Here is a 13,149-nt window from a genome sequence, read left to right on the forward strand (position 1 = left end):
AGGCTTGAACAAAATTTACTCAGCAAGCTTTGGATGATAGTAATCAAGCCATTAACTTCCTAAATCTGAAGTCTCCATGATGAGAAATGTGGTACTACAGAATCAAGTGGCTCTCAACATTCTAACAGCTTCCCAAGAGGGATTTAGGCAATAATATGTACTGGATATTGTGTTTTTAAGTTTGATGAGTCTTCTAATATAACCCATTTTATTATACATAGGAAGAGTCAAATTTCTACTCTGGGTGATCCTCTTTCTAGTTTAGGGGAAATACTAGGAAAATAATTTGGTTAAGGAGAGTCTGGCTTAAATCTTTATTAATGGCATTGTTCCTCCTATTGACAATTTGGATTACTTGTGTAAGATATTGATATCTAAAGAAGTTGAACTATTGATCACATCTATAGGTCTCCATGAATTAATGAATATGCACTATGTACATACAAGGTAAAATTGGCATAAGTCCTACTGGACAACTTGGAATTTACTGTCAGTCCTTCCAGACATCCTACCAATGCAGCACATGTAAAAGAAAAGAAATAAGCAAACTATTAAGACTGGCATTGAGGGACATGATGGATCTGGGATAGGAAAGCAACCACCCTGGCATCAAGGGACTAAAGATTTGATCACCTTGTACTTTTTATCAAAAGATTAATGATAAAAGGGGGAAATTGAAAAAATAAAATTATTTTTAAGGCAGGAAAAAAATTCAACATAAAATTTTCTCTGCCATATGAGCCACTACCCTCATTTGATGAAAATCATGAAAACTGAAAGTTAGAGAGAATAAATAGTCTGTCAAAGTCTTGTAACTAGAAATTAAGACAAAATGTAAACTTTGGAACTCTCTATATCCAAAATTAATGTTTTCCCCAACTCTTTCCCACTAACCTTTTTCTCCCTCCATACTGAATCCACTTTTTATCAGCTCTCCTCTTTCTTTCATGTATGTTTCCTCTCATGATCCCTGGCTACACTCTAGATTCTGAGCACCTTGAGGTCAGGGACTGTATCATACTCAACTCTCCTCTTATTAAACCCAAGGTATGACCCATGACATGACCTAAATAATTATCTGAAAAAAATAAATGAATGAATAAATGAATTATAACACATATTAGCAATTAAACCAATGCATTTGCCTGATAGTATCACAATTATATTTTTAGATGCATTTTAGAAGGGGTCCCAAACTGATGGAATGGAAAAATAGAACTCTTAGACATGTTTAAAGTGAAATGAAGAATATTTTAAAATATTTAGCTAATAGTTAAAATTGGGAGATTTCACAAAACATCTAAATTTAGCTTGCCTTAAAAAATACTGAAAAATACTGTAACACTTGGCCCACATTACTCCATAGCAATAATGTGCTTGATTTGAGTAGAATTTATCCTTTATGGAGAGGATGTGTTTGCTACACACCACCGCAGCCTTCTGTTCTTACAAACAGTGCATACATTGACACTAGGCTTGCATTCCTCATTTTATTACCTGTCTATTCACACTAGACATGAGTCTATTAACCCTTATGTAAGATATAAAATCTATAAGAAATGGGTATGTTACTACTTTATTCTGCATTTTCATCTTTGGCAGAACTTTACACAGAAGGAAAATTTCATAATATATACTTGAAAAGTTTTCATAAAATATACCTATAAAAGGACTTATGTTTTTAATATTTTTTACAAAAATCTCACAGATTTTACAAATTTTTTACTTCTTTTACAAATTTACTCACATATTTTACAAATTTCTTCTTCATTCTATTTTACCTCCCACCTCAAGCAATATATTTATTTTATGATTTATGTGTCTTCAGTAAAGACAACATTGTCTCCAAGTAAAAATTTGGTCACACCCTCCCGAATCTGTTTGGTCTTGATTCCATAAACAATTGGGTTCATTGTAGGAGGCAGTAGCAGATAAAGGTTGGCTACAATGATATGTGTGTGGTGAGGGATATTGTGTGCTCCAAAACGGTGGGTGAAAAAAGTGAAAAAAGCTGGGACATAGGTGATCACAATGGCACAGATATGTGATGTACAAGTGCTGAAGGCTTTGTGACGAACATCTGTGGATGACAGGCTCACCACAGCTTGCAATATCATAGAGTAAGACATTGCAATACAGCACATGTCAAACACACCAATGAGAAGAGCAACCATCAGACCATAGATAGCATTGACCTTGAAATTGCCACAGGACACCTTGGCCACAGACATATGGTCACAGTAGGTGTGGGGAATACAATTGCCTCGACAATAGGGCAGGCGCTTGGTGAGGAAAGTGAATGGAAAGATAAGTATTACACCTCTCAGGAAAGTGGCAAGGCCAGCCTTGGCGATGACAGGGCTGGTGAGGATGGTGGCATAGCGTAAGGGGAAGCAGATGGCCACATAGCGGTCCAGGGCCATGAGCATGAGCACCCCAGATTCCATCCCAGTCAACATGTGGACAAAAAACATCTGAGCCAGGCAGGCATTGAGGTCAATCTCCTTGAGGTTGAACCAAAATATGCACAGCATATTGGGTACCGTGGTGGTGCACAGTGTGACATCTGTGAAGGAGAGGAGGGCCAGAAAGTAGTACATAGGCCGGTGCAGGGCCTCCTCATGGCTGATGAGGTAGATGAGCCCACAGTTGCCCACAACAGCAATGATGTACATGAAGCAGAATGGCAGGGAGATCCAGATGTGTGCTTCTTCCAGCCCAGGCACACCATTCAAGATAAAGTATTCTGGGGTCAGGCTGGAGCTGTTGGCCCCAGACATAATGGCTGACAGGAGGAGGGCATATTACATTCTTTAAAAGTGGTAGTTTCCTGCACAAGACAATAACTCAGAGGTGAGTAGACGCCTTGGAAACCAGATGTAAAACAACAATAACCAAAATGACTTTTGGAATGAGAAGTAGTGATTAAGCTCTTTTGGAGTCACATTATCTAGGTTCATATTCCATCTCTGGTTCTTATCTATTATGTGACATTTAGCCATTGTATGCTGTTTTCTCAATATGAAATGAGGATAATAATTGTGCCAAGCTCAGAAAGTTGTTACTATTATTCAATAAGATAATATGTATAATGTGCTAGCACTGTGCATAACACATAGTGAATACTCAATAAATATTAGCAGTAATACTACTGTTGTTATTACTATTATTATCATTTTTACCTCAGTATAAACATCCTATGTGATCAAACTTACCTTGATTAATAGATGTAAATTCAAATGGAGCTACTTAGCCCTACTGTAAATCAAGTGCCATTGTACACTTTAGGGCATGAGAGGTAGTATGAGATTTTAAAAACCTCAGTTATATTGGGTGACTGAGAAGTGAACTTTAGAAAGCAACTGCTAGTTACTAGGGACTCCAAGAGATTAAAATATATTCTCACATCTTAGACAGGAAAAAAAAAACAATTATAAATGTCTCAAAGCTGCAATGAAATCCAGGGAAATCTCTTCCAGCTAAATCCCTGCAAATTGCCTGACAACTCTAGGTAGCAGGTAAGCATGTGGCAATTGGAACTTCTGCAAAGAGAATTGGCATACATGAGATTCCACCGCCGCTGTCTGCCTCCTACTAAGGTAGCCAGAGGGCACTAAAGCCACAGACTAAAAAGAAAAGACCAAGATATTAGGATATCAGAGGAAAAAGAAACTTTGGCTCTGCTCATCTGGCTTGTAAACTATAACGGATAATGGAAAACTCTCAGGCTCTTCCAAACTTCAACACCATATAACTAAACAATCTATCCACATTCGTTAAATCATAAACAAACAGATCAACTCAGTGCCAGTTCTTTTCCCTGTACTTTCAGTAAGATTTCTCTTTACACCTCCCTGCCAGATGACTTTGCTGTTACATGAGCAATTTTTTAACTTAACATGTATTTAAAATAAGGAAAACTAGATGGATGAGTGTTTGCCCTCTGAAAATATGAGACCAGAGTTTTATTGTGTGCTTACTTATAGAGACATGGACACTCAGACTCCATGAATTTCCAATATTAGTTACCTGGATGGTGGATGGACTTGAACAAGTCTGAAATCTTCCTTTTTACAGTTTTCATGACTTTTAAGGAGAGAGGGATGATAATAGTACTTATTATGGGGTGTAGGGATGGTTATATGGGAGTTAATCCTCCAAGTGGCATCTAGTATGTAATCAACATGTCATTTATTATAATAATAAAAATAGTTCTCAGCTTATGTGCTAAAACATATTATATATTTAACAGAGGTTTATTGATATCACTCTAGTTTCTAGAGATACATTAATGACCCAAAGGGAAAAAATCTTCTCCAGTCATGAGCTAATATTCCAATGGAGGTTGATTTCCACCTTCAAATTTGTATTAATGCCAAGGATATATGTTACTACCCTCATTTTATATTTGAGGAAATGTAATTTCAAGGTTACTCAGTAAAAAGTGTGTCAACAAAAATTTAGAAATTGGTAGAGCCAGGATTCAAATCCAAGTTTGTTTGACTTTGAAAATGTGTGTTTAATCAATCTATATCTGTTGCCTTAACTGAGGAATTGCATAAACTGGGCATAACTAGCTTAATTTATGATAACACAGGAAAAAAGAAAAGCTTGTTCTTATTAATACCTTAGAGAAGAGATATAATTAAATGTGTAAAATTACAGAAAGTCAGTCTTTAGGTAAGGGACCTATCTATAAGGAGAACTTATCTGTGAAATAGCCAGAATGCTATTTCTGTGCTTGTTCACATAGACACTGTATAAAGCCTGATTGGGGAGTTGTATGAGCAGATTTCTATGGGGAAGCCTCTCAGGAATTCCTTTCAATGCCTTCTAGGACTCAAATCTAGTGGTCAGTTACTTTCCACTTGCCCACAATGACCATTCCTCTGGAAGCATTTCTGAGTATAGGTATCTGTTAATTAAGGCAAAAACTTTTGTTTTCCTTTCTTTGGAGCATGCTTTTGTCTGGAGTTCTCTACCTTCAACGAACTATGAGATAGTTTTAAATTTATTTCACAATTAGGGGAGTGTTGTTTCTTTTCTTAGCCCCCAAACAAATGGCTATCTATTCTGGTTGGAGTCAAGAAAAAAATATTGAATTTCAAATCAACCACATCTCAAACAGTTGCATTTCTTGTACTAAAAACTTTACACTTTGGGAAAACACAAGTCTTTGGAAATCACCCATACTCACCACAGTGTGGGCCAAGATCAGGCTCATGGGCATGACTGAGACTCCTGAGTGTCAAAGAGCTCTACAACAACCAGTTTCCATCTCTACATAGCATTTCTGTGTCCTTTGAGGATTCTCCTAACTTGAGTGTTTACAGCTGACTGGATCTCCACGTTTGATACCTCAGAAGTCTCTAGTTAGATAAAGATCTTTTGGGACTTTTGAAATTATTTCTGTATTTATCAGCTTTCATACTTATAATTATCAGCAGGAGAGATGCTACAAAACAATAAGAATATTAAAGTTTATAAATATCTTCCCCCAGGTGTAGATTCTGAGCAAGAGTTCCGATACTCATAAGAAATATTTTTATATTATTATGATGTAAATGATGCATAGCATGAAAGTTTAAACAAAGTCTGTTTATTCACAAATGGTTTATAATATGTACATGAGCTGGGAGGGTATAATGGTATGTGCCAAGACGTCTAGTAAAGATGACTCTTCCTTGTTTATGAGTGTACCTGGAAAGAAAGAAATGGACAAGGGGTCCAGCTGAGAAGAAGAAACTAGAAAGTTCTTTGTTTTCACATCATATAACTGAAAACAGGTTTAATATTAGGTCAATAAAATAGAACTCCTATAAGAAAATATATGGCAAAAGCTCCTTGGCATTGACATCGACAGTAATATTTTGGATATGGCACCAACAACATATTCACATTATAAATGTATACGAAACCACCACGTTATACACTTTAACCATATACAATTTTGTCAGTGATATTTCAATAAATCTGGAAAAATAAATATTAAAATAGGAAGCTGATAATATAATTTACTTTGAAATACATCAGAGCAACAATAGCCTGCACAACACTTTTAGAGCAGTAAAAGCAAATGAACAAAGTAATGGCTGCAGAGTACACAGCTGTAGGAAAATACATTTTAGTCGTTCTTTTGTTGGTAAACATGTAGTGTGTGTTTTGCATTTTTTGTTTTCTTGTGTGTAAATTTTCATGTTGCTTTTTGAAGAGGAAGAACATAAATTGAGTACTTAACTGAATATCAAGGTATATTATAAAATTATAGTAATAAAGACAGAATAGATCTGGAACAAACTAAACACATTTGAATAGGAAGCAATGTCTAGAAACTAATCTACACATGTGTGTACATCGAATATTCTCAGAAGTAGTACAGATGAGTGGAGAAAGAATGGTTATTACAATAAATGGTGCAGAATCAACAGGATACTCACATGCAAAAAATAAACCACTACTCCTGACTCATATTATTCACAACCAAAATAAACTGTATTATAGTTTGTGATTAGAATGATAAAACAATACTCTTTTTAAAAATTAATTAATTAGTTAACATTTATTGGCTGCTTTGGGTCTTTGTTGCTGTGCATGGGATTTCTCTAGTTGTGGTGAGTGGGGGTTACTCTTCATTGTGGTGCATGGGCTTGTCATTGCAGTGGCGTCTCTTGTTGTGGAGCACAGGCTCTAGGTGCACGGGTTTCAGTGGTTGTGGCTCACGGGCTCCAGAGTACAGGCTCAGTAGTTGTGGCTCACAGGCTTAGTTGCTCTGTGGCATGTGGGATCTTCCTAGACTAGGAATCGAACCCATGTCGCCTGCATTGGCAGGCGGATTCTCAACCACTGCATCACCAGGGAAGTCCCTAGAATGTTAAAACAATATTCTTAGGAGATAATGTATGTTGTATATTCAAGACTTTTACGCCCTATAACTTTTCTTAAAAATGACAAAAAATCTGGGAATATCTAATTTTCAAAATTGTTTCCTTGTTTTTACATTAAAAAATTAGTATGATTTTTTGAAAAACATTTTGTAATCTTGAACACACACACACAGACACACACACACTATTTTCCTACCAATTCTTCTGGCTCTGTGTCATAGAGGAATACTTGTTTTAAGTTCTCCAGAAATATTTATAGCAATATTCCTAACAGAATTTTTTGTGCAATCGAAAATGTAACAAAAGTTACACTACAATAAAATTAAGAAAATTTTATCATCAGAATACAACATTTTAAGTTAATAAAACGAAACCACAGATTAGCAGAAAATATATGCCAACATATGTAACTGACAAAAGAGTTCCAAAATATATAAAGAAATCCCATACACCTTATGAAAATAAAATTTTAAAGAGAAATGGGCAAAAGTCTTTAGCTGCCACCTGCCCCCTCAAAAAAAGGTATTCAATAGCCACAAGTGTATGAAAATGTATTCCATCTTCTTCATCACTACGAAAACACAAATTAAGATCCTAATGAAATGTCATAATTCTGACAATACCAAATGTTGGAAACAATGTAGCATAACTAGAATTCTCATACTGTTGATGAGAGTTTAAACTGGTGCAACCACCTTGGAATACAGTTGATGCTACATACCAAGTATGAAGCTAACATTACCATATGATCCAGAAATCCCACTCTTGGATAATAAACCAAAGATATGCACAAATATTTGGTCCAAAAGACATATATAAGAATGTTTATAGTAGTATTATTCACAGGAGTTTACCAAAAATGTCTTCAAGAGTACAATAAATAATTAATTGCTGTATATTCAAAAATGACAATATTATTTAGAAATAAAACAATCCAAATAATGCTTCAGAAAACAACATGGATAATTTTAAATACAATCACTGCCTTTTTTAAAGCTCAGAACAAAGCTTACTCTCCTAAAATTTGGAGTTGCATCATATAAATCTACACTTCTTTTGCATTCTGTCTCCTCCCATTTACTTCTCTTCCCTCTCCTCTTATTTCTCTTTTACCATTCTCATCTTCTCTTTCATTTTCTTTACACATAACCTGCCATTTCCTGCTTATGTTTGAACTGAATGTCCTTTTTAATCATTATTTTAATGCAAAAATCATTATTTTTAACCTGCCTATTTTAATGAGCCTCTTGAAGTGTTTTCTTTGTATGTGGTACACTCTATAAACTTGCATACATACAACTATATTAAATTTAAAGCCATTATTTTCTGTATGGCTTTGAATATTGTGTTTCAGTCATTCTAATCTCTGCTTTATTATCACCAGGAATACTTACGCTGCTTATTCATTCTCTATCATTTATCTTCTCTTTACGTTGTCACCTCGTTGTCTTTATCCGTTGTATTCTTTAGCAACTTGTAATATTTGCTAATTAGTAATTTCTAATAATTACTAATTTAAAAGCAAAAATTACTTTACTTACTCCTTAATCATAGATTTTAATTTTTATAATTTTTCTTACTTTCCTAATTAAACTTCCTTTTACTCACTTATAATTGTTTGCTACCATTCTGTTACTTGATCATCTCGTTCTCTACTCTGGCCATCCATGTTATCTCTGTCCTATGATTTTTCTCCTCCCTTTTCATAGATTATATGAAATTATGCCCATTTTTGAAAACTTTTAAGAAATAATGTTTTGAATATAACAGTGAATATTTTATATACCTGCAGTAATCTTTTCATTGTCTTGCATGCTATTTCTTCTCTCTTCTTTATCAGGACATTATTGTAGGCTGAATATAGACATTATTGTCTGTGGTGGTATTACTTTCCTTTTGTATTCATCTTTAACCAGAGCTAGGTTTGTCTATACTGGGTATCTTTCAACAAACATGGACTATTCATATCTATGTTTCTTTCACACAAATCCCTGTTGTACTTAGATATGGAGGGCAGAACAATAGTAGGCTCCTATACCGCTGTCAGTTTTTAGCAAAGTTTGATCAGCTTTTCTCTTCTTGAGGGATTGTTCTTCTCCTACCATGGCTGTTAGTCAGTGAATAATTCCCAGAAGTTTCTTAAATCAAGATTTATTCTGCCCATACCCCCACCTATAGTAATTGTCAGTAAATACTTATGAACTAAATGTATTAATATACACACATATACTTATATATTTCTTCTTACCTTTCAATATCTACTTCTTGTCTAATTGTTTTCTACTTTTGCAATTTTCCCAAGTCTGTTAAAGGTAGGTATATATGTTTATCTATGTGGGTTAGGGAATAAGATAGTTGCAGAAAATGTCAGGATGTACATTGAGTACTCCTACTACTGTATAGAGAAAACAATTGAATGTATAGAAAAAGATTACTGCCAGAAAATGTCTTTGCATATTTCTATCTTTTGGATCCATCTATAGTGATATGTGTTGCATTAGTGGTCCCTCAAATTATCACAGGAATAACATTTTTTCTGTGTCTTTGAGCAGGTGTGTAGAGATAGTTTAGTTCCCAAAGATAGTATAGTGATTCTGGACTCTAGACTTCATGCTTATTCAACCTTACACACAGGCAAGAGATTCCTACCACTGAAGTCTTTTGAGTAAAGATGTTGTACAGGCTGTGAATTCTCATATCCTGCTTGCCTCTTTGATCTACCTTTTTTTTTTTCTAAAATCTTGATTTTTTTCACTTTCACTTTTACTCTCTATAACTTCAGAAATATATTTAATCCAGTATTTCCATGTGTTTGGATTGTTGGGGAAATTACATGTTCCTGTTTACATTTACATTGCTACCCTGGCTGGAAATCCTCAAAATATCAACTTGGAATGATCTAATAACATTTATACTATCATTTTTAGTGCAATATAACTTCAGAAATCTCTATATTACATACAATAGTGTTCAAAATTTCCAGTAGAGATATATCATATTTTTCTAATTACTCTCAATGATGCACTTCAATATTAATAAATGTGCATTTCACAACTACCAGTAGTGATACAAGGTTTGTATTGACAATAAAACTTATAAAACTCAGAAATTTTTCATCCAGAACTAGTTTTCTTTAGTGTACAGAAAGATATAGTTCTTGGAAGTCAGTATACAAAGTATGTTTGGGCTTCAGTGCCCAGCCATGATGCAAATGCCCTTTCTTTCATATTTTGCCAGATGGGAACAGGGTCTGTTACAGGAAACAAGGCCAATAAATGTTTTTATATGACTTGGTCATCATGTAAACTTTCTTTGAGTGACCAACCTCACCTTGGAGTCAAAATCTAGAAGAAGATTTCAACTGTGTGGTGCTGAACTTAAGGGAAAAAAAAAAACCCAAAAAACTATAGAGTCAGCCAAACCCCAATATTTATTGATTTTGCTAGTGAATCTCCTCTGTTTACTACTATCGCTTCACAATTATTTTGAAGACTTATCTCGTGTCTGTTTCAAAAATCTTCCAGAGTTATCCCTAAGAAATCATTTGCTCTAAGTTTTTGTGGCCTTATTCCCTTGCTTATCTTCCTATTTTTCATTTAGATCATATTGATTCAAATATGTGAATATTATTCTCCTTAATATTAGAAATTCACTACAGTTAACATAGATATGGGATACTTTACATAACTGAACCAAGCTGTACAAAATTATGCTATGAAAGGAATAGTGGGGGTAAATGAAGTCACTAGAACAAATGAAGGGCCTTATGAAACAGACTCTGAGATTTCTTTTTCTACAAATTCCCTCAAAGAACAGATGAATCCCCAACATAGGATCAAGAAATCTTTTGCTTTTTATGATGCGCATCCAATTTGAGATTGGTTGAAAGTGCAAAACCCGTTAGTACTCTAAACAAAAAAATTATTTAAAGCAACTTTGAAATTACTATGGAATTCCTTCTAAGAAAAAAATTGTCAAATTCAGAAGGCATATTTCTTAGTTATTTAATTAATTTCAATCATTGATGAGTCCTACAAAAAAATTCAGCTAATATTGTACCAGATATTCAATGAACATTGCTTTCTGCAATGAGAAGAGTTGGTTTAAAATTTCCACTCAAGAATCTTGTCTAAAAAATTGTCTTTCCTTGCTTTTAAATATTAATACATTAATCTATTTTATAGCCAGGATATCTTTCTCCTTAAAAAGTAACTTGATGACTCCTTCCCAGATCTGCTTGGTCTGGACTCCATATACAATGGGGTCAGGGTAGGCAGTAACATCAAAGAGAGACTAGCGATTATGATATGGACATGATGGGGAATATTATTTTCCCCAAAACAATGGGTAAAAATGGTGAATAAAGCTGGAACATATGTAATGACAATAGCACATATGTGAGATGTACAGGTGCTGAAGTCTTTGTGACCACCATCTGCGGAAGACAGGCTCACCACTGCTCGCAAGATCATAGTGTAAGACAGGGAAATACAGAAGATATCGAAGCCTCCAATCAGGAGGGCTGCCAAGATGCCATAGATAACATTGACCTTGACTTTGCCACAGGACACCTTGGCCACAGACATGTGGTCACAGTAGGTAAGGAGAATACAATTGTCTCGGCAATAGGGCAGGCGCTTGGTGAGGAAAGTGAATGGAAAGATGAGCATCAGACCCCTCAGGAAAGTGGCAAGGCCAGCCTTGGTGATGACAGGGCTGGTAAGGATGGTGGCATAGCATAAGGGAAAGCAGATGGCCACACAGCGGTCCAGGGCCATGAGCATGAGCACCCCAGATTCCATCCCAGTCAACATGTGGACAAAAAACATCTGAGCCAGGCAGGCATTGAAGTCAATCTCCTTAAGGTTGAACTAGAATATGCACAGTATATTGGGTACCATGGTGGTGCACAGTGTGACATCTGTGAAGGAGAGGAGGGCCAGAAAGTAGTACATAGGCCGGTGCAGGGCCTCCTCATGGCTAATGAGGTAGATGAGCCCACAGTTGCCCACAACAGCAACAATGTACATGAAGCAGAGTGCCAGGGAGATCCAGATGGGGAGTTCCCCATTCAACATAAAGAATCCTGGAGTCAGACTGGAGATATTGGCCCCAGACATAATGGCTGACAGGTGGGGGGTATTTTACATTTTTGTCAGCAGTTGCTCTCTGCACAGGAGAGAGAGGTTGGGTTAGGGACGAAATACAAGAGAGTGGTTTGAACAATGATACCCACAGAAGCCATGAACATTCACCTTGTGACAATAATCAGGTTGGTTTTTTTTGTTTGTTTGTTTGCTTTCCCCAGCTCTAGCAAACAAATCTTTGAAGTATGTCATCTAAAAATAAACAGTACACTTTTACTTTACTCAGTGTCCCATAGCACACTTTCTATGTAACTATTCTTACTTTCTATACCTCTTCCAGCTTACCTCTTGCACTATATCATATTCTGATAAAAAACTATAAACTGGCTATAATGGTTTTCTTCTTTCCCATAAGTCATTTCTTTTCTCTATTCTAGATTCTTCCCATGCTAGTTGCACCTGAGTCTTGTTACTAAAATCATGTGGTTATATTTAGAGAATCACCCTAATTTGATTAGTTCTTTCAAGCAGGACTTCTGTCCTGACTTGAAGACTATGAAGAAAGCTAGTAATCTATGTAAAAATTTTCGATAATGTTCTGTATATCTTGCTTATGATAACACATTGTAGATACTCAATAAAATACATGTGAATGAATGAATGTTTGAATTAGTAGAATTTAATAGATATGGCATTCAAACTCTAATGTCAATATCATGCTTTTCCACACTGTGAAACTTCTGAAGATGTTCTTGAGAAGAACAAAAAAAGGTATTTGCATTTCTAAATCATTAATAAGTTTTATGGAATTCTGGTAAAAAATGTATTAAAATTTCGAATTCATTCTGATACAGCATCCTTTCCTTTTGGTTTCTCTGCCTTTCTACTTTTAAACAATATTTCATTATAAATGTATAGGTAATCAGTGCAACAGGCAATACTATATCTTTGGATTCCTATTCTTATAGGGCAGTAAAAAGGATTGAATGATATTTGAAGAAATTCATAGACTCAGGGATATTTGAGTAAAGTTGAAGTTTTCAAATGGTTAAAATATTTATTTCATTTGAAAAAATAAGATGATGCTTAAGCTCAGGCATAAATCTGAGCTCTCATGTAACAAAGCTGGTGTCAAACTCACCCACCATTCAGCAGAACTAAGTAGATACCTGCAGTGT

General features: G+C 35.2%; 1 protein-coding gene and 1 pseudogene across 1 annotated transcript; both read right to left on the reverse strand.

Annotated features, from left to right (window-relative positions):
* Positions 1–1,814: 1,814 nt before the first annotated feature.
* LOC130861527 (olfactory receptor 52N2) lies at positions 1,815–2,780 on the reverse strand. Its single transcript, XM_057750489.1, has one exon. The coding sequence runs from the start codon at positions 2,778–2,780 to the stop codon at positions 1,815–1,817; it is 966 nt and encodes a 321-aa protein (XP_057606472.1).
* An 8,277-nt stretch (positions 2,781–11,057) lies between these two features.
* On the reverse strand, positions 11,058–12,004 carry LOC130861573 (olfactory receptor 52N2-like; annotated as a pseudogene).
* Between the last annotated feature and the right edge of the window lie 1,145 nt (positions 12,005–13,149).

Source organism: Hippopotamus amphibius, chromosome 9 (genome assembly GCF_030028045.1).
Source record: "Hippopotamus amphibius kiboko isolate mHipAmp2 chromosome 9, mHipAmp2.hap2, whole genome shotgun sequence".
NCBI lineage: Eukaryota > Metazoa > Chordata > Mammalia > Artiodactyla > Hippopotamidae > Hippopotamus > Hippopotamus amphibius.